This window comes from Semicossyphus pulcher, unplaced genomic scaffold (assembly GCF_022749685.1).
Source record: "Semicossyphus pulcher isolate SPU_LCO1_2020_fin unplaced genomic scaffold, fSemPul1.0.p SCAF_17, whole genome shotgun sequence".
Taxonomy (NCBI): domain Eukaryota; kingdom Metazoa; phylum Chordata; class Actinopteri; order Labriformes; family Labridae; genus Semicossyphus; species Semicossyphus pulcher.
In genome coordinates, this window is record NW_027211681.1 from 22,194,839 (window position 1) to 22,217,118 (window position 22,280).

The 22,280-nt window shown below is 38.7% G+C and overlaps 1 protein-coding gene across 1 annotated transcript; it reads left to right on the forward strand.

Moving 5' to 3' along the window:
• The first annotated feature begins 12,807 nt into the window (after positions 1–12,807).
• LOC138594783 (vascular cell adhesion protein 1-like) lies at positions 12,808–16,645 on the forward strand. Its single transcript, XM_069666008.1, has 5 exons — positions 12,808–12,938; positions 13,599–13,868; positions 14,008–14,340; positions 15,308–15,568; positions 16,342–16,645. The coding sequence occupies exons 1-5, from the start codon at positions 12,863–12,865 to the stop codon at positions 16,443–16,445; spliced, it is 1,044 nt and encodes a 347-aa protein (XP_069522109.1). The 5' UTR covers positions 12,808–12,862; the 3' UTR covers positions 16,446–16,645.
• Positions 16,646–22,280: the final 5,635 nt, after the last annotated feature.

A 22,280-nucleotide genomic window follows, 5' to 3' on the forward strand; every position in this document is an offset into this window, starting at 1 on the left:
AAAGCACTTAAACAATAGAACAACTCTTAAAAAATCTGGAAAATTGGGGGTGTAGATTCAGATAAACAGATTGACAAAAACGATTTTTTTTAAATTACATTTTATTTGGAATCACACAGAATAACAGATGGTTATGTAGTCATTATTGGTTAGATAACATCCAAAGTGATACATCCGTTTTGTTTTTTGTTTGTTTTTACTGTATATTAATTACACTAAACCAAAAAATTACATGGGGTGTTTTTCCATTTTTAAATAAATGTAAAATAAGCAGATTTGCTGTTTTTAATGTATGTATATCTTTCGTAGCATCATCATTTTGTATTTGGTACACATACACACACGATTGTAACTTGTGCACCGTAACTAAATAGTATGTATATAAATGTTTTATGTCTTTTAGTATTTTACATATGAACACAAATAAATTACTTTTACTTTAGTAATCGATTAAAGGGGACAGACTGTTGCGGCCAAGATATTATGGATCTGTATTTGGGTACATTGCTGAGCCATAAATCTATTTGCATAGATATACAGTATATTCACAGGGTGACAGGCTTGTAGTCTGCACAAGCTTTCTCACTTTTAATTTTTGGTAATGACATAAGCTCTGAACCACTGCCTTATCCACCAAACTGGTAACCACCGTGTTACCGCACCTACAGACATGTTGATCTCTGAATAAAATAACTGTTGGATGTGCACACAGTCATTGCAGGGGCTTTCCACACACGAAACAAAACTGAAAGTTATTTTATATCACTTCTTAGACTGATTTAGATGTTCAAACGCTTGTTTTTTAACCCTTTTCTTATATCCCTTTCACTTGTCAAATTTAGTTTTCTAACATTCGGGGAATGATGGCATACTGTATTTCCTTGTTAACAAACCATCTAAGCCATTAAATTTAGACTACTTGGCTACAAAATCAAATTCTGCAGAAGCAGCAACCAAAGGACCTGAGTAACTGACATGAACTCATCAGCATCTTACCCTTTTCTAGGTACGGGTGGAGCTGCACAACATAAAAAGGTAGATCTTTTTAACCGTCCAGAACAAATCCTAATCTAAACAATCCAGGAAATAGTCTTGTAAAAGTACTTCTGAGTTTTTAAGTTATTAAGGCCAAGTTTCAAATGAGTTAAACATGCACAACAAAAAAGGGTGATTTTCTGCAACAACCAGTACAGACCATCACAGGAAATATGGGAAAAAACTCCTCATTTCCCTGCAGAACACTGACTTCCACACTCAAAATCAAAACAGAAAGTTTGGTATTACGGGTCAACAAAATCCCCCTCAACTGATTCTTTCAGAGGGACTTTATATAATCTGAGTGCTCCCTCTGTCATCTTCACTCTACTGACTGCTTTTTTGGAGGCCTAGTGAAGACTGAAAATAAAACATATAACAGATCAACCTTTACAGTTAGAAATTTTACACATGCAAGAGAAGCCAATCGAAGAGGAAAGCGCGCTCAAGACAAGAACAAAGATCTGACAAGAAAATGGCAACATTTTTATACATCACAATTCACTTTAATGCAACTTGTTATTCTCTGTTGGTGTACACCCACTCTCCACAAAGATCAACAGATACAAACATGGTAAATACAAAACATAGAAAATACCATTAATCACAAAACAAATGACATTAAAAAGGCCATAATCTCTGAAAACTAGACGCGTATATATGTGAATGGATAAATAATAATCTATGATGACCAATGCAAATAATGATTGCAGATATTGGACAGCAGAGGGGGATAAAGGAGTAATGGTGAGTGTTACAGGCAGATAAAGCATACAGTGACTTCCTCAAAGCCACAGTGAAAATTCACTCACTAAGTTGGAGCTCAGGGTTCAATATGCTCACAATACAAATCAACAAAAGAATAATACAACCTGATAAACCTGACTAGGTCATTTTTACTTAACCTGTCTTTCACTGTTAATTTCTTTCCAAAATGTTGCCACATTTTTAATGGCCCTATGAATAAAAGCAAGAAACCTGGTGAAGCCGTATGAAAACAATGCTGTGAAACAGTGAAACAACACCCATACACTCCCCTTAAATCCCATCATTCTGATACTTTGTAAGAGTTTGCAGACTTTATGACTGCCCTGTACGTGACCTTGAAGTATCTGACCTGTAGGATTCTGTAGAGTCCTGTGTAAGAGTCGTAAATATGTTCATGTGCTCTGTTTTTACAATGATGTAAAGGAACATAATGTACACTGAGAGGAGGTTCACTCCTTATTAGGTGATGCATTTAACGACCCCCAGTCTGAGGGTCCTTGTCCTGTTATGGTAAAGAAGAAGAAACATATACACACCCCCAACATATATCAGTGCATGTAGAACTGTAATTCGGGGAGACACTATTCGGCCGTGATGATCTCCCAGGTATTCATGAAACCTGTCTGATGCTGATTCTTTGTAATAAACCTATGCTTATATACAATCAAGTCGGTGTCAATGGAAGTTCTTTTCATCATCTGCGCATCATCGATGTCTGAGAAACAACAAGAAAATTGGCGTCACGAACAGGATCCAGATGTAGGCTTCTCCAGCTGTTAGGTTAGGTGAGTATTTTCTCACTTATATTGGGGCGTTGGCTCGATGATGCTGTTGGGTTTGAGCTGGTTAGATGCACTGTAAAAAGAATCATTGATGCAGACATGCTGTGATGTGCTGATGTTTGAAGTGATATTCCGTCTAAATTGGGGTTTATTGCATTGTTAAAGATGCAAAATAGGGTAGTGCATAGAGTAAAAACAAAAAAGTTGAAGTTTAAGAAATAAAAGTTGAAGTTAAAGAAACAAAAGTTGAAGTTAAAGAAATAAAAGTTGAAGTTCAAGAAACAAAAGTTGAAGTTAAAGAAATAAAAGTTGAAGTTAAAGAGTTGAAGTTAAAGAAGTTAAGGAATTGAAGAATTAGTGTCGAGATGAAGTATAGAATAGCAAAACTAGAAACAGTAAGTGAGCTAAATAACCCTGCAAGATTAATGAAGCCAGGGCCCACATCTTCTTAACGGTAAGACATGTGTAAATTAGACACTGAGTGAAAGTTAGCTTTAAGGGATAGTCGAATTTGGAAAATAAAAATAAAATAAAATAAAATAAAATAAAAAACAGGGAAAGAAGGGCCCTGGATTAAGATAAGAGAAAAAGAGAAGAAAAATGAAATGAAAAGAAAATGGCCTAAAAGAGTTGAGAGAAGGGAAAAAAGGAAAGGCTGAGCGAGCCTTTGCTACAAAACAAATTGCCCTTTGGGGACAAATAAATAAAGTTGAAGTTGAAGCCTAGTGTGCAGTGAGCATGCATTGTGAAGGAATGTGTTAAATGACGTCTTGTTTTGTTTTTTTGAAGAAAATTTGGCCAAAGTGAAGGGTTTTGATAAAAATAGAGGGAATTTGTGAATGAGTCGACTATAAATTTTAGGATTAAGCGCTGTTGGTGTTTTTGGAGGATAGTTTGAGGGGTTTTTTTTGTTTGCCGGCTGTCTTGAGTCTCTGTATGTGTGTGTGTGTGTGTGTGTGTGTGTTCCACAGTGTCTTTAGTCTGTGTGGGTGTGTTGTTTCTCAGACATCGATGATGCGCAGATGATGAAAAGAACTTCCGTTGACACCGTTGATTTAATTGCACATAAGCATAGGTTTATATCAAAGAATCAGCATCAGACAGGTTTCATGAATACCTGGGAGATCATCACGGCCGAATAGTGTCTCCCCGAATTACAGTTCTACATGCACTTATATATGTTGGGGGTGTGTATATGTTTCTTCTTCTTTACCATAACAGGACAAGGACCCTCAGACCCTCAGACTGGGGGTCGTTAAATGCATCACCTAATAAGGAGTGAACCTCCTCTCAGTGTACATTATGTTCCTTTACATCATTGTAAAAACAGAGCACATGAACATATTTACGACTCTTACACAGGACTCTACAGAATCCTCCACGTAAGCATTTCCACCTCAGGTCAGATACTTCAGGTGTATGCTGCCTATGTGTGAGCAATGTATTTGTTTATGTGCAATTGATAAATAGAATAGACTCCTTATCAAGTTGAAATATATGAAGTTATGATTGGTTAAAGGAGGTTTAGTAACTAATAAGGAGAGACATTTTTGCCTCTTTAGTGATAAAAATCCATGAGCCTCATAAAGGACGTTTTGTAAATTTGATAAAAACCTATGAGTCTCATAGAGGACGTTTGATAATACATATGAGCCTAAAGAGGACGTTTATACATCTGATAAAATATACGAGCCTTTGCTGTGTCTAAGGAGGAGTGGAGAGACCACTGAGGACATTCTGTTCATAAAAGCATGTGTAAAAACTTAAATAAATAAAAGAAGGGAAAAGAAAATCTCCTGATAAAGTCAGGCAGAGTTGAGAAACAAATTCTGATTTGCATATAGGATTAGCGGATTGATTGGTGTATGATCTCTCTCTTTCTCGATTTCTCTCTCTCTGCCTGTGTGTGTGTGTGTGGGTATGTGTGTGATTGCATTTTGAAGATAATTTGTCTGTTTAAAGAGTATAGAGTCTTATTCAAAGTGAAGGAGAAGCTGCTAAAGGATAGACTTTGTATCTTGCCTGTTGATTCTTGTGCTCCCTTGTCTTGAAGGTTCCTGGGGATCGTTGCTGCAGACCACCTGCTGCTGTGGACCTGCTCGACTGCAACAACTACTAACATCAGCCTTCCCCATAGTATCATTATTGTTGCTGCTAATGCTAATAGTAGACCTGTTGACTTCAACTGTTACAATTACGATTACCTCAGCCTTTATCATTACTCTGCTTCTCTCGCTAATTTATTTATTTATTTATTTATTTAGCCAATCCTCACCCTAGTCTACCACTATTATTGGCATTGTAACCATAAGTATGTGTCTGTTGTTGTTCATGTAACAAGGACATATGTTGTTGTGGTAACAAGAACATATGTTGTTGTTGCTCTCTTTGCCTGTCTCTATCCTGCATCTCCTTCTATCCCATTTTCGGCCCATCCAGTCGAGGCAGATGGCTGTTCAACATGAGTCTGGTTCTGCTCGAGGTTTCTGCCTGTTAAAAGGAAGTTTTTCCTTGCCAATGTGCCGAATTGCTAAGTGCTACTCATGGTGGATTCATGTTGGGCCTCTCTTTAAATAACTTAACAAAGAGTCGGTCTAGACCTGCTCTTTCTGTAAAGTGTCTCGAGATAACCCTGGTTATGATTTGGCGCTATACAAATAAAATTTGATTTGATTTGATTTGATTTGATTTAGAGGATACTATGTGAGCTTTTGTGTGCATTCTTTGTCCCTGATTTTATGCTTGAATATGCTGGGTTGGTTTGACTCTGATGGGAGTCTAGACCGGATGTTCACTCTCTGATAGTCAGTATAATCTGGAAGTCCTTGCTAAAATTTTGAGAGGCGGAGCAAGGGGTGATACATCATTTTGAGCACCAATAAGCATGCTTTTTCTGGGACGGAGAGTGTGAGCTCCCCCTCCCTTCTCTCCTTGAGAGATAGAGAGAAGGAGAAGGAGGAATAAGATTTAAAGCGTTATTAGAATGAAAACACACTAAAATATTTACTCTTCTGATTCATAAATTGACAACCCTTTGTATTAATAGAATAAGTCTGATAAATTTAGAAGACGTGCAAGTAAAAAATAAGGAATTTGGTTTGGAGAAGAGTAAAATAAATTTGTGCCTGTTAGAAGGTGCTGTTTAAAGAGTAACTCTTGTGGGAGGACACCCGTTGTGATAAATTTAACCCAACAAAATGTTGGCAGAAAATGTGTTTAAACTATGCAAATGTAATCATTGCATTGTTTATAAGAATCTAGATTGATCATGAAACACTGAACTCTTGTTTTGTTTTCTCTTTTTCTTCCTCTATTCAATTATGACGTATGAGAGCTGGGGAAGAGATAGAGAAGATGGAATGAGTCTGAATTTGGATCCTCCAAAGGACAGACGAGAGCACAGCTGATCGAGCAACTCGCGGATGACGGCGTGTGCAGATCCTGCATCCAGCTTGATCAAGGCTAGTGCGATTTTATCCTCAAACTCTTTTAACAAGTGTTTACATTTATCAATATGCAAATATACTCATTTATAACTAAAATTGTTGATACATATTTAGCGTGTGTTTACACATAGCCCCATTGTGTTTTCCTTTTGATGAGAGTACATGAGAGTACTACACATTGCAATTATTCAGAACGGAGACTTGGCAACGAACTGACCAACTGCAACATTTAATTAATTAAAGGGAGTATCTCTGATTTAATTGATTTTGTAGAAAGGCGGATTTGGTTGAAGTACTGTTGAGAGTTCCGGATGTTGGTTTCATTGTCTGAGCATGATTCACTTTGACCTGAGCTGATTCAAGTTTGAACATTGAAATTATTTGACAATTTTGTGATGAATGTGGATGTTTAGAGCATTGGGTGATAAATAAATGATCAATATGCCTTTGATCTTCTTCGAGGTTTACAAATATAAGGGAGTCGCTACAATGCCAAAGATGGACATTAAAGCTTCTAAAGCAAATACCCCCGTTGATGTAGTGCAGAAGAATAATCCCCTCGTGAAAGGTATCGCAGAGATGTCGGAAAAATGGAAGAAGCGTTGGCCTGACATCGATCAACCTTGGCCCTTGGAAGGGACTCTTAACCCAGATGTAATTAAAACGATGCAGGTGCTTGTGTCCACATATAACGCAGGACAAAAGAAAGGGAAAAAGGGACAGAGACGTAAGGAAAAGAGAAGGATAGAGCTTGGCATTCTGAAGTTGTTTGAAAATGAGGGACAGAAAATGTTAGAAGCTGCAAAAGAAAGGAGGGAGAGAAGTGCAAAAGAAATAGAAAAGAATGTAAAGGAAACAGAAAAGCTAATGGCTAAGGTTAATGCACCCTTCTCACATACAGCCCCAATAAAGAAGCCTCCACCTTATGAGGAGGAGGTGAAGTTTATTGACATTTATCCCCAGCTCCCAGTGATTACCCATGAGGGTAAATACCACATCCATGATGATGAGGAGCGTATGATAGAGACAGGAAAAGCTAAAACAACCATAAAAATGTACCCTAGCTCCAAAAGTAAGAAGGGAAAGAGACGTTTGGGCAGCTCGGGGGGCCAGAGATATAGACGGATGCAAGTGGGAGGTGACAGTCAGAGTGATTCAGAAGGGGCCGCTGGTGGATATGACCCAATGGTCAGACGGATGTTGGCCAAAGCGGAGAGAAGAGGAGACAAGTCATTGAGGAAGTTAAGTCCAGAAAGAGACAGCACTGATGATAGTGAAAACGGAGATAGTGATGGAGATTCTGAGCTCGAGGGTCTTTCGAGTTCTTTTCCATTAGCATCTAGTGTCCAAGGAGAAGAGGAAAGGCAGAGTTTAAGGGAGATTGAGAAAGCAATAGACAGATGCCTTTTGGAGCTGGATGAAGCTGACAGTCTAGAAAGTCGAAAAGAATTGGAAGATCAACTACAAGAGCTAGGAAAGAAAAGGAAAGATATACGGAAGAGGAAGCCTAAAAAGTCAGGATCTTCGGGGTATATCTTACGTCAAAGAAAGGACAAGGGACCTGAAAAGCAGTGTCCAGTGATCATTCGGGGACAGAATCTGGAGTACAAGCCATGGCAGAATACAGATATGTCAAACATACTCGAAAAGTTACCTATTCTGCAAGATGGCGCACATCCTTGGATTGCAAAGTTGGAAGAGGTTTTTGTTGGAACGCAGCCTGCCATGGGAGATATTAAGAGACTTTTGGCAGATCTCCTTGGGGTCCCAGCTATGCACGAAATTCTGCAGAAAGCAGGATTAAATCGAAACGTGGCAACTGCAGTAAATGATCCAGAGTTGTTTTCCATAAGTAGAGATCGAATGTGGGGAGCACTTAAAGATACATTCCCAACAAATGTACACCCTGATAATATTGTCATTGAGCCATTGGGATTAAAGGAAAATCCAAGGGCCTATGTGTCGAGGGTTCATCAGGTGTGGAGAAATGTCACAGGAAATGACCCAGATCAAAACCGAATGGAGCAATCCATTTTGCGAGTTAAGTTACAGAAAGGGCTGCCCCTGCCAGTGAGGAGCAAACTGGCAGAGGTGGTTGGCCTGGGAAACATGACAAAAGGTGTTTACACAAATCATATAGCTCATCACGTTGAGCTATATCGAAAAAAGGAGCAGGATCAGAGAGAGCAGGACCAGGAGACACTTAGAAAACTTAATCAAATACAGTTGCTGGAAAAATCGAGGGTTTAAGAAAACAGATGGTTCTCCTATACAACATCATGCTCAGATAATGAAATTGTTGCATGCAATGATGAAACCTAAAGAAATAGCAATAGCTAAGTGCGTGGCACACAAATCCAACATGTCAAGGGTAACACAAGGTAACAAAGCGGCTGACGAGGCTGCAAAAGCAGTTACAGGGGCAGACAGAGTGGGCAAGGTTCTTCTGGTCACCCATGAGGTGGACTCGGAAGATAAAATCACGCTGAGAGATGTGATCGCAATGCAGGAAGCTGCTTCTGCGATAGACAAACAGTTATGGCAAGACCGAGGTGCCACTCAAGATTCTACAGGTCTGTGGCGGAATCATGAGGGACTGATGGTGGCACCCCCAGACCTGCTAGGTCTGATGGTTCAAGAAGCACATGGGTTAGCCCATGTTGCAAGGGGGGAAGTTAGGAGAAAGATCACGAAAGAGTATGGTTTTTGGGCACTTGCTTACTTGCTTGAACAAATTGATCATGTCATAGGCAGGTGTACAATCTGTCTAAAAAATAATGTTCGGAGGGGTGTGACGGTTCCTCCCGGTTACATTCCAACTCCGACAGGTCCCATGCGAAAATTGGTTATGGATTTTGTTGACATGATAAAACCTATTGGAGGCAAAAGATACATGCTAGTTGTAGTGGACAGATTTTCGCGATGGCCTGAAGCATGTCCAACCAGGCGAAAAGATGCTCAGTCTGTTGCCAAGTTTTTGTGCCGTGAGATTATAAGCAGATGGGGACTCCCAGATCGTATATCCTCAGATAATGGAAAAGAGTTTGTGGATAAAACAGTAAAATTGATTTTACAAAAATTGGGAATTAAACAGCGACTAGGAGACGTTTACCATCCGCAAAGCCAAGGTGTTTGTGATGTTTCTGTTGAAAAACCGCATTGTTAAAATCTGCCAACACACAGGTCTTAATGGGGTATAGGATTGTTTCCGTGGTATGGTGTAACATTCTTGGCTGATCATATTGATAATATCACCTACACCCTACAGGGTTTTGCAAATGAGACTATAAGAGGTTTCGAATATTTGTCAAATACACAGAAGAGTCACAGATTGACGTTGCTGAAACATGACATGGCTCTCGATTATATTTTGGCCAAACAAGGTGGCCTATGTGTAGCTTTAAACCTGACTGGAGATGCCTGTTACACTTTGATTCCTGATAGCTCTGACAACATAACTAGCGTCATAGATGCGTTTGGTCCATCGGAAGGAGCTGGATGGTCCGCTAATGCTTGGTTGCAAGACAAATTAGGACCAATGGGAGCTATATTGGTTCAGATTATGGTGGCAGTAATTCTATCACTGTGTGTGATGTTTTGTTTTTGTACACTGATGTTGACTTTTGCAAAGGCTATGATACTGAGATGGGTTGGTGTTGTGATGCCAGGAGATAACACCCAGATGCCTCTACTACGTAGGGATGACCCGAGTGAAGATGAGGAGGAAGTGGCGATACAAAGCGAAATGATTGAGAAATATCCATTTTGAATATCTAACTTTATTATAATCTCGACATTTATTTTTGATCCTATCTTATAACTTTTTGTTGTTGAGTGTTTGATGTATGGGGATCAGTATGGTTAAAGGGGGGAAATGGAAAAGTGAATCATAAATTGAAATAATGAGAAAATGAATTACAAATATACTGCATTTGATGTTTTTGCAAGATACTGGCTGGTATTTTCTTTCTTCCCAGGACAACATGGGGGAGATCAATCTGGAAAGCCCGCCCCCCACACAACCTAAAACGTCAACCAGTCAAGTCAACTTCCCTTCACATGTTGACCTCATCTCTGAGGAAACAACTTCTGTGTTTCACTTCCGTTTCTTTGCAAGGACGAAAAATTCATTCTTAAAAGCGGAATTCACAATGTAGTTAAAGGGGTACATACAAAAGGTTATTTTTTCTAGAGGCCTAAATTGAAAGTCATTTATATCATTTTTGACTTAAATCTAAATATTTGTAAAATTGAAAAGACAACTCTGCCAGTGTTTATGTTCTTAGTGAGCATGTTCTTTGGGCTTAAGCTGACTTAAACCAGAGAGGTTTAATTCTTGTAAATGTTTTGTTTTGAACCAAGGTCATATTTCACTTTTTTAGCTGTTTCAAAGAGATAGAGTGAGTGAAATGCCTGCAGCTGTTTCAAAGAGATAGTGAGGGAGTGGAGTGAAATGCCTGCAGCTGTTTCAAAGAGATAGTGAGAGAGTGGAGTGAAATGCCTGCAGCCGTTACTCAGATCTGTGTTTATGTTTAAGTGTCAAACTGTTTCAGTATCCTCTCTCCACCTCAAGCTATATCATTTCTGTGAACTTCTCCGCCTTCTTACAAAGAACAAGCTCTCAATAGACATGCAGAGACAAGTTTAAAAAGCTCAATGACTAATTAAATACTGTACATGAAGATTACCTATGAAGTTTTAACCTGTTTGTAACTGCCCGTTGAGCCAGTTAACTGGCTGAGGGAGGTCTAAGTTTGAAATTCACAAGGTTATTGACCCACTGTTTCATGACCCAGGCCTATTCCTCTTTTTCTCTTGTAATATGGAGATGAGAAATGTGATACAAGTTTTGTTTATAAGAATTTGTTTCTTAATTCAGTTTTCTTTGTTAATGTTTTAAACATATTGGGATGATGTTAGAAATAAGTTAAAATTTTAACAGTAAAACATTTTTGGAAATAAGATCTGTCTGTCAAGGTGTATGTAAGAGGACTGATACCACTCTCATGCCTGTACCTTAATTATGAAGCTAACATTACTACCAACAGCCAGTTAGCTTATCCCATAGAGGGAACAGCTAGCTTGGCTCTGTCAAAACATAGTCCTAACTAAATATTTCAACAAGAACCTCTTGTGCTCACTCATTGAAATGTTGTATCTTGCTTAATAAAAGTGGAAAATGTTACTTAAAATTAACAGCCAGCAGACTGGTTAGCTTAGCTTAGCATTAAGACTGGAATCAGGGGAAACAGATAGCCTGGCACTGTCTAAAAATAGGCCTAACTAAATTTTTTGTCCAGCACCACTTGGTCACTAATCAAATGTTATATTGGGTTTGTTTAATGTATAAATAGACAACGGTGTAAAATGCTGTTATAAATTCAGCAACAGCTAACTGCTTAGCATAGCTTTGCGTAGAGTCAGTGGGAATTGCTCTCATACCAAAGAAGAATAACACTGAACATTAATATTAATTAATATATTAATATTAATATATATTATATTATATATTATGGGCTGCACAGTGGTGCAGTGGTTAGCGCTGTTGCCTCACAGCTAGAAGGTCACCGGTTCAAACCCCAGCTTGGCCAAGGTGGGCCTTTCTGTGCGGTGCTTGCATGTTCTCCTCGTGCATGCGTGGGTTCCCTCCAGCTTCCTCCCACAGTCCAAAGACATGCTTGTAAGGTTAATTGTCAACTCTAAATTGCCCATAGGTGTGGGTGTGAGTGTGAAAGGTTGTCTATCTCTATGTGTCGGCCCTGTGATTGACTGGCGACCAGTCCAGGGTGTACCCCGCCCTTCGCCCAATGGCAGCTGGGATAGGCTCCAGCCCCCCACGACCCTGAACAGGATAAGCTCTATAGATAATGGATGGATGGATTATATATTATATTAAGTCATATATTGTTTGTTTAACACATACAAAAACTAAAGTTGAAGTGCTCCGCTAAAAACAAAGATACTGCTGGCAGTTGGTTAGCTTAGCTTAGCGAAAGGACTGAGAAAAAGCTAGCCTCACTCTGTCCAAAGATATCAAAATCTATCAACCCGCACTTTAAAGCCCACTGTTTCACTCACTTCTTGTATTGACAGAGAAACTGAAGTGGAAACATGACTCACTGTGGATCATGCAGTCTTTCCAGCTAACTGCTACTTCATAAATGTTCCCAATGTGTCATTTTATTTGCACTTCGAGGGATTTTAAAGAAAAGCAATTTTGCCTGTTTATAATTAAATTGTGGAGGTGCTGCTAATTATATGTTTAGACAAAGTCTGGATAACCTTTTCCCTTTTCATTATGATAAGCTATACTGACAGGCTGCTAACATAGCTGTAACTTCATCTGCTGAGCACAGTATAGGCTATACCTTAACTAACCAAAAAATAGTAAATAAGCATTTATAATTATAGTGTACGTACTTGGATTCGTTGCATGTGGACATATACTTGGCCAGATGATTCCTATTTTGACATGTGTCGGCAACTCCATAGCACATGTATTTAGCATATGGGGTAGCCTATGATGCTCCATAGGTCATCAAAAGTTCACTAAGGGTAATAGCTATACTTTGCCCAAAAGTCTCCTGAATACCTCATACAAATTTCTCTGACTGCTAACATGTTTTAATTTCACTTGTCCTTCCCACAAAAATGACGTCGCTGAGAAAGCTGCTGTAGGTATCACCGGAAAAAAGCAGTAATAAAATCACAAGGGAGCTGGTGGACAGGAGATTTATTTCACAGCGTCTTTACTTTCACTTCATTTTTCCCACAGTACTCAACCGATTGTTGTTACCGGACCGCTCATTTGCTTCCAACATAAACGGGGACATGATGTTTTTCAGTGACGTGATTTTTGTTTTGTCTTTCTTGAATATCCTGCAGGACTTCCATGTTTCCAGTTGTGGTAAGTTTGTCGTATCGGCTCAGCCGCGGTCAGATATGTGTTTTATAGCCGTTTATTCCCGTTATAGACAACGAGATAACATGTAGCCTATCGTTAGTTTTCTGCTTTACATGAACATACCATCAAATAGGTTACAGTATTTTGTTTTTTAAAGTTTTGTTTGGTGTTTTTCACAGCACTTTTAAAAATCAGATTGGGCAAAAATCAAGGCTTCACATTCACTTATTAAAATGTACCCCGTTTTATCGTATCTTTTTTTTTATAATTCCGGTTTACTCTAGTATTGTAGTTTAGTTTTGATATGTCTTTCAGTTTGTCTAAAGTAGGGTATATTAGCTTTATATGGGCTAGTTCTTGTAGTTATGTCTACAAAACATGTTATTCTTACATATTGAATATTTTACATGTGAAATATTGTTTGGCTTTATCGTACATAAAAGAGTCGTGACAATAAAGGAGATTTGAATTTGGGAGACCTTATAATACCAGTGGTCAGATTGCTAGTATGGCCAGATTGACCTTAGTAGTATGCCATAATGTAACCTCTAAACGGATGCAGTTTATAAAAGTGATATGACTTTTGGTCTGTTGAATGAATGTGTGAAATACCAGTTTTAGATGCTTCTTTTACAGTAACCTCTTTTAATGTCTGTGTTACAGATCATAACTGTGCAGATAAACCTGTGTTCTCTCCATCCGAACTGGTAGTGAAGTATGGTGACCCAGCGTCTGCCACCTGCTTTGTATGTCAGCACGAATGCCACAGCAAATTATTTGATATAGAAAGTGCTGTGGGACAGAAGGAAACAAATGGAACCAACATTTCATGGACCGTTGACAGATTGACTGCATGGGAACTATCTCTGCTGTGCTATCATAACAATGCTTCTGATTACCAGTGTTGTACATACCTGCCTGTAACTCTGTACAGTAAGTAAACTTGCTTTTGAACAAAACCGTGCTGCTAGTGGTAATTCAGTTATAAAGCATCTTGGGAATATTAAGATTTATTTTAGATATTTTTAAAGCGTGCTCATCCTTAGATCTCTCTCTCTGTTTGTCTCTACAGAGCCTCCAGATAACGTGTCCATCAGCTTTGAGAATCACTCTGGGCCGATGAAGGAGGGCCGTCTATACACTCTGAAGTGTACCGTACTTGATGTTGCTCCTGTTGAAAGCCTCACTGTGATCCTCTACAGAGGCGATATAATACAGGCAACAGAGAAATTCTGGGATTTCACAGAAAAGAAACCAAGGACTGTGGACTACACATTTGATATCATCCCTCAAATGGAAGAAGATGGAGCAGAGTACTGGTGTGCAGCAGAGCTAGAACTGGGACCTGAAGGACCACAGCCCCCTCCAGTGGTGAGGTCGCAAAAAGTGCCTACCACTGTGTACTGTAAGTCTTTTAACAATTAACTGCACTTTGAAATCTCTTGTTATCAAGTTGCCTTTGATCTATTTCTTAAAACTGATGTAATTACTATTTTTGACATAGATCGCATGACTACTTGAATATAAAAGAGGTAGCTCCTAATCACGACGCAGCAGATATTTATCAAAAAATCCTTATTGTTTCTTTCATTCAACATACTTTATTGTTTTAGCTCAGTCTTGTAGCTGTAATAGGCACATTTTCTGTACAATAGCTCTCAACTGAATGCTACCTGCTCATTACCAAATGGCAGAAAGACACATTTTTTGATTAGCTTGACAAGCTTGTAAACATAACGAAGCATTTAGCTTGGTAGAATATTTCCCTCTGGGATCGAGGATACCAAAAATAAGGCTTAAATAACAGTGAATAAGCCAATTGGACAACAATTGTGTCAGGTTTTCCAAATGATTTATATTTTTGTACTGCATCCGCTGAATGTGTAGATATCAACATTATATAAGATAATAGAATAAGTCAATGTTCTGCTTATAGCTTGTTTTTGCTACTCGCAAGTGCTAAAAGTCAATAATTGCAGGTTTAAATGTAGCAATACTACACTGTACAAAGACTCCATTACAAGTAAAAGTTCTGTGTTTAAATTTTCAAAGTAAATGCAGTTGTATTGTAGGCCTATATATTAGCATTATAATATTGGATGATAAATACTGATCTATTACATGTAAGTGGAATTTTTATGTAAATTGCCAGTACCATGCTTTTTTATAGTTAAGTACATAACAATGCACAAGAAGACATGAAGTAATTGCTGACAGTTTATAAGCATAGTCAACGCCGAAAAAAGATGAAGACACAAGTCCCGTACTGTAGAGGCCGGATGGCGCTAGTTTACGTGTGTAAATGTAAAGTCTGTTAACATTTCAAAACTATTACCATTTTCTATTATGACATGTTATATTTCAACAAACAGATAAGCCTCAGCTAAAGGGTTCATCACTTCCAGAGCCGATCACCATTACTGAAGGAGACAAGCTGCAACTGGACTGCTCGGCTGTGGGAAACCCCAGCCCCACGTACAACTGGATGCTTCCATCACATAGCCATTCCCCCTCCAGGAGCAACATCCTCATTATTGAATCTGTAACTGTTGAACATGGCGGGAAGTACACCTGTATTGTTAGCAATGGCTATTGGGATCCTGTCACTGTGGACTTTAACGTGGACGTCAGAGGTGAGTTTTAAGTTTTGACATGCACACTTTCCAGGGTTCATTGACCATATCCGATGGGAGGCTAAAATGCTGTTATGTGTACTGCTGGGTTCCAGGTTGTAAGTCAGATAAATGTTGGAAATCTGACAAAAAAGACAATGAACTGTTAAAAAATAAAACATTTCATCACCCATTAGCTACAATCAGACAACAGCTAATTGTAACATTCAGCCACTTCCTAGCTAATAATACCATTAGCTAGGAAGTGCCCAAAGGCTACTACAACCTTTTGAAAGTGTTATAAAATATGACAGGAAACACATAAAAGGACTTAACTTTGTACAACACATTCCCATGAGTTACCATCAGACAAAATCTAATGTTAGCTATCAACCACCCCCTTACTAACATTACCGTAGCAATTATACCTTTCCTTTTGCATTGCAACACAATCAAAAGATGAAGATCAATGTTAGCATTTTTAGCTAACTGTAACATTACCTAGGAAGTGGCTAAATGCTAACATAAGCTATTGTCCAATGGTTGTTCATTTGTTTGTATGTATGGCTGGACTTAAACTACTCATTGTCTATTCAGTTCCTTGTCAATCAAGAAATTGATTACCTTAATAACATTAATAGACACCATTCTAACATTAAAACAGCATTTTAGCTTCACACCCTGAACGTGATATCATAGAAAAATGGCCGCTCTGTGAATATGGTGAATTGTACCTGTTTTGATATTGGTCTGATGTTGAATTTTTTCTGTTCCTATTTTCTTTTATCCAACAGGCAACTACATCGGATACATTTTAGCAGTGATATTTGTACTTGCTGTTCTGCTCGTCATCGCTGGGGTAATCATATACACCTGTGTTGAAAAAACTTTTGCCTGAAGGATGCATTTGTCATGAGCGATATTAATCGTCTTGATGATCACTTAAAATTGTTAGTATGTGACTTTCCAGTCCCACAGGAGGAAATGTTGGAAAACATTTTGAAGCTTTATAACCAAATGTTTTAGAGTTGAAGTTATATAATCAAAAGTGTTATAATGATATGTTTTAGTTGAAACTTCATAATCAAAGGTTTTAGAGTTGAAGTTATATAACCATAAGATTTATAAATTAAATGTTTTAATGCCTTAAAGTTTTTATAGTTAAAATGTCTTAAAGTTAACTTTCCTATAGTCTAAGGCCTTAAAGTTAAAGTTTTTATAGTTAAAATGTCTTAAAGTTAACTTTTCTATAGTCTAAAGCCTTAAAGTTAAAGTTGTACAGTCAAATGTCTTAAAGTTAAAGTTTTACAGTCAAGTTTTTTATAGTTGAGGTTTAACAGTCAAATGTTTTATAGTTAAGGTTTTATATTCTAATGTTTTATAATAAGTTTTTATAATCTAAAGTGTTAAAACTCTAAATATAGAATCCTAAGCTGAAAAACTTGCTGGGCTCAGTATGAAAGCCAAGTGCAGGGTTGGCAGCTGGCCAAGAAACAAAATCTGAGAGGGAGTGTGGAATACAGTAACTGTGACGTGTGCGTGCATGAAGTTGTATGGTGAGCTCACTGTGTTGTTTAACTGTTTCGTTGCGTCTAGATGTATGTTACAGAATGTAAGCTTACTATAGGAGTGAGGTACATTGTGTGTTAAAAAAGTTTGTTTAATGTTTATGGTTCAAACAAACAATAGAGTGAGTTTTTGTTTTTTGTGTTTCTTTTTGTTTTGTTTTCAAACTAACTGAATCAAACCAAAAGCACTAAGAAGAAAATTCTGGTAGAATCTGGTGCAACTTTACATGTTTGTCTGTTTGTCTGTCTGCCTGTCTGTCTGTCCGTCTGTCTGAAGTACCATGGGAAGGAAGTGTGAATGTGAAGAGATATTCCTGCAAATAGTAATAGCAATTTGGTGTGGTGTGTGTGTTGCTACAGCGGGGGGATTGGCATGGTTTGCAATAAGAGCATCAGAAGAAAAAGCTAAGCAATAAGTCGGTAAACAGCTAGAAATAACAGGTAGAAAACAAGGAAATCTATGGTACATTGTGCGAGAGTGAATGAAGCTGAATTGTGAAATTATTGTGCTGTTAGATGGTGTTGTGGTGTTTAGATGACAACTGTTGCCTTGAACAATACATCACTTGGCGTGATGCATTTTGTGCTAAAAAGGTTTGTTTAATGTTTGTCTGAATTTTCTATTTGATTTCTATTTTTTTTTTTTTTTATATGCCCCCAAAGCGTAAGATCCTCGGGAGACGAGCGACAGCCACGCTTTAAAGGGGAAGAAGGTTTTTTTTATTTTTTTTTTATTTTATATTGTCCCCAGGCGTGAGATCCTCGTGAGACGAGTGAAATCGCTGGGGAAGAAGAGAAGTGAGGTTTTCTATTTTATATTGCCCCCAGGCGTGAGATCCTCGTGAGACGAGTGAAATCGCTGGGGAAGAAGAGAAGTGAAGTTTTTTATTTTATTTTATATTGCCCCCAGGCGTGAGATCCTCGTGAGACGAGTGAAATCGCTGGGGAAGAAGAGAAGTGAAGTTTTTATTTTATTTTATATTGCCCCCAGGTGTGAGATCCTCGTGAGACGAGTGAAATCGCTGGGGAAGAAGAGAAGTGAAGTTTTTATTTTATTTTATATTGCCCCCAGGCGTGAGATCCTCGTGAGACGAGTGAAATCGCTGGGGAAGAAGAGAAGTGAGGTTTTTATTTTATATTGCCCCCAGGCGTGAGATCCTCGTGAGACGAGTGAAATCGCTGGGGAAGAAGAGAAGTGAAGTTTTTATTTTATTTTATATTGCCCCCAAGCGTGAGATCCTCGTGAGACGAGTGAAATCGCTGGGGAAGAAGAGAAGTGAGGTTTTTATTTTATATTGCCCCCAGGCGTGAGATCCTCGTGAGACGAGTGAAATCGCTGGGGAAGAAGAGAAGTGAAGTTTTTATTTTATTTTATATTGCCCCCAAGCGTGAGATCCTCGTGAGACGAGTGAAATCGCTGGGGAAGAAGAGAAGTGAGGTTTTTTATTTTATATTGCCCCCAGGCGTGAGATCCTCGTGAGACGAGTGAAATCGCTGGGGAAGAAGAGAAGTGAAGTTTTTATTTTATTTTATATTGCCCCCAGGCGTGAGATCCTCGTGAGACGAGTGAAATCGCTGGGGAAGAAGAGAAGTGAAGTTTTTATTTTATTTTATATTGCCCCCAGGCGTGAGATCCTCGTGAGACGAGTGAAATCGCTGGGGAAGAAGAGAGGTGAGGTTTTTTTATTTTATATTGCCCCCAGGCGTGAGATCCTCGTGAGACGAGTGAAATCGCTGGGGAAGAAGAGAAGTGAAGTTTTTATTTTATATTGCCCCCAGGCGTGAGATCCTCGTGAGACGAGTGAAATCGCTGGGGAAGAAGAGAAGTGAGGTTTTTTATTTTATATTGCCCCCAGGCGTGAGATCCTCGTGAGACGAGTGAAATCGCTGGGGAAGGAGAGGAGTGAGGTTTTTATTTTTATCTTTGGTTCAGGTTTTGATTATTACTTTGAGTTTGAGAGAGTAATGAAATTATCTCGAAGTACACCAGGTGTAACGTCCGTGAAGTGATACGGGGTCAGTGTGGTGGAAGAGATAAATGAGATTGGCTTCAACAGGTATAACGTCCGTGAAGTGATACGGGGTCAGTGTGGTATAAGGAATCTCAGGGCGCCAACAGAGGATAGTCGCCGCGAGAGCGACGCTGGCCAGATGTACATACAATTAACCAAAACGTTTCTGTGGTTGTGATTAGTTTAGAATAGTGTGTGTTGAAAAATATTATGTCACTGCTGTAAAAAGTGCTTAGTACCAGAATTTGTAATATTCTAAAGTGTTTGATGAAATAAAAGAAAACTTTAGGGAGAGAGAGTGAATAAAACTGTGAGTGCAGGTTAAAGGGGGAGATAACGAGAGCACTTCTGCTGTGAGGAGTCAGGGCGAAAGGTGGGGGCCGTGTTTCTGGGCCCAGTAGGCGTGTGGGAGTGTAAGCAGCTCTCCCCGTAAACTCAGAGAACAATGGGAGAATTATGTGTGAAGAATAAAAGTGAGATATATTGGTAGAATAAAGCGAAAACAAGGATAGAAAAGGAGAAAGTATTAATAACAATAATAATAATAATAATACCAGTAGCTAAAGTAATGCGATTTATGCTAGTAATAATAAAAATGTGATAATAAAGAGTGTAGTATCGGCTCACTCGATGCCTACTTGTCCCAGTACAGAATGAGCACCAAGCTTTTTCAAACTAACAAACACTCGAGCGCAAGACTGGATGAATGAGAGAAGAAAACAGCAGTGAGGACCAGAAGTTAACATTTAGAGCATTACTGTAATCTGTAATAATTAAAGTTTAGTTGATGAAATAGAAAGAAAACTACACAGAGAGCAGAGAGGAAAACTGTGTTTGAAATGATAATGATAATAATGATAATAATAATAATATACACTATAATTATAATATAAATATTGATATAAAAAAACTATTAATGGTGAAGGAAATAGTAGTGAAGGAGAAATAATTACACTAGAACACTGGAGTGAAGGAGGAGACAGATAAATAGATATACGCTTTGATTTAAACAGTGTATATAATAAGGAGGGTGAGGAGCACCAGCAGAGAGCACGGCTGACCAATCTGAAGCTTTGGCAGATCACAAAGTTTGTTGATTAAACTTAAAGACAAAGAGAACCTGGTAAAGAGGAGTCAAATAGGATATACTGAGTGTTGGTTTGCTACAACACCCTTCAGCGTGCTACACATATGATTAAAGTGTGTAAAAGTGAGGCAACTAATGTGTTAACTAATTTTACAATTATTGTACTTTGATAATACAGAAGTAGTGTTGAAGCTCAGACTTATGTGTGATTAGTGCATTATAACATACAAAATGGCCATAAATCTGAATACACTTAAGCTAAATGTTGAAGTTGTTTTTAAGTTTCTAAACTTGTGTTGGAGCAGCTGTGCAACAACCCCAAAAGAACTGGAGCAACCATCCCTTTGAACGCTGCACTCTGGGTACAAGACGGGTTTGAGAAGTAAGATGGCCGTGAGCCCGTGATTTTGTGTTACTATAAGCCCCAAAAAGGACAGGGGGGAAGAAGGCAAGTGTAAATACTGCAAGCTAAACACGCTTCCAGTAAAAACACCCAAGACAGGAGCGAAGGTTCAAGTGGTTTAGTGGAAGCTTTCTTTGTGAAACTGTAACAGATACACAAAGAAACAGAAATTAATATATGTATGACAATGAAATTTTACTGAATTGCATGTTTAACATAAATCTTCACCAGTAATTATGTAATATAATGGACACATAAGACAAGTTAACAGATAGTAGTAAGTAGAAGTAGATAAGTAATAAAAAATAGCTAGTACTAATAGTGACTACAGAGTGCAGTAAGCTTTAAATGGGCACTGACTAACATTTGCTTTGTTAGCGTGAACAATGTGTTCAGTTAAACGTGTGAAAATAAAGAGATCCAAAAATACTCATTACAATTAATCAAGAAATATCTAATAGTAGCCATACTTACAGATTGTTCCAAATTAAGGATGGAATCGCAAGGATGGATGTGGATGTAACTGTACATCTCTCCACCTCGGAGCTTCTGGTCAAAATGGATGCTCTGCTCTGTGTCCAGAGGTTTAAATAGCCTTCCCTGAGGTAACCAATAGTTGTCGCTAGAAACACTCTAACATATACTCGGGCCAGAACACCTCTAAATAGCCTGAAGAAGGCGAAGCAGAAAAGTAAATTTACAATTCGATTAGAGAAAACATAAGTTTAGAAAAATAACTGGAGGTATACTTATAAGAATAAAGACAAAACAATTAGAATTATTGCAGCAGTTAGAAAAAGGAGAGAGAGGATCAGGAAAAGCAACGGTGTCTAGAAAGTATTTATGAACAACAACAATTAAAAGCATGTGTGTCGGACTGAGAATGTGAAAACAAATAGCAGAGAGAAGGAAAATTAACCGTAGGGAAGAAGGAAAGGCAGAAACGCGCACAGTCAGAGCATACGCTTGTTTTATTAACACATGAACAGTAATACCTTTATCCTTTCTGAGTGTCCTGTCATGCAGAGCCAACTGTGATGAAGACAGGCGTCAATCATGATCTGGACTCTGCTCTCCCACCTTCCTACAATCCTGCTCACCAACCTGTAGAGGGGAGGGGAGCTACAGCGTCCACCACGGCCTTCACATTCCTCACAGGACTCCTCTGCTGAGCACACAGAGAGCAATACTCCCCCGCCTCCTCGAAAAGACTCCTCACAAGAACAGCTACAGCGCAGGGGCAGTGGTAAGAGACAGAGTCAAGGGGCCCGTGCCCATCCACGGCCAGGGCCCAGCAGTGCTAAAATACAACCAGACTCCTCAAGCCCCAGCTGAACAACTGGAAAAGGATCTCACAGTGACAAAACTGACGGACCTTGAAGAGGTGAAGATCTACACTAAACCATGTTCGAACTCACTGACTCTCTCAAAGATCACAAAGTGTTCAGAAGAAATCCAAACAGTACAGAAGAGAACTAAAGGTCTTGGAAATGCTCAACGCACCAAGCCATGACAAAGTGTGAAATGTGGTGAAAGACGACACTGGAAAAACGAATGCCCGAATGAATAAAAAAAAAAAAAAAAAAAAGGGGAATTAGGCCTGAAAATGTATCAACCTGCAGATTGACCTGAGAGGGGGGCAGAGCAGACGCCAGTGACTGAT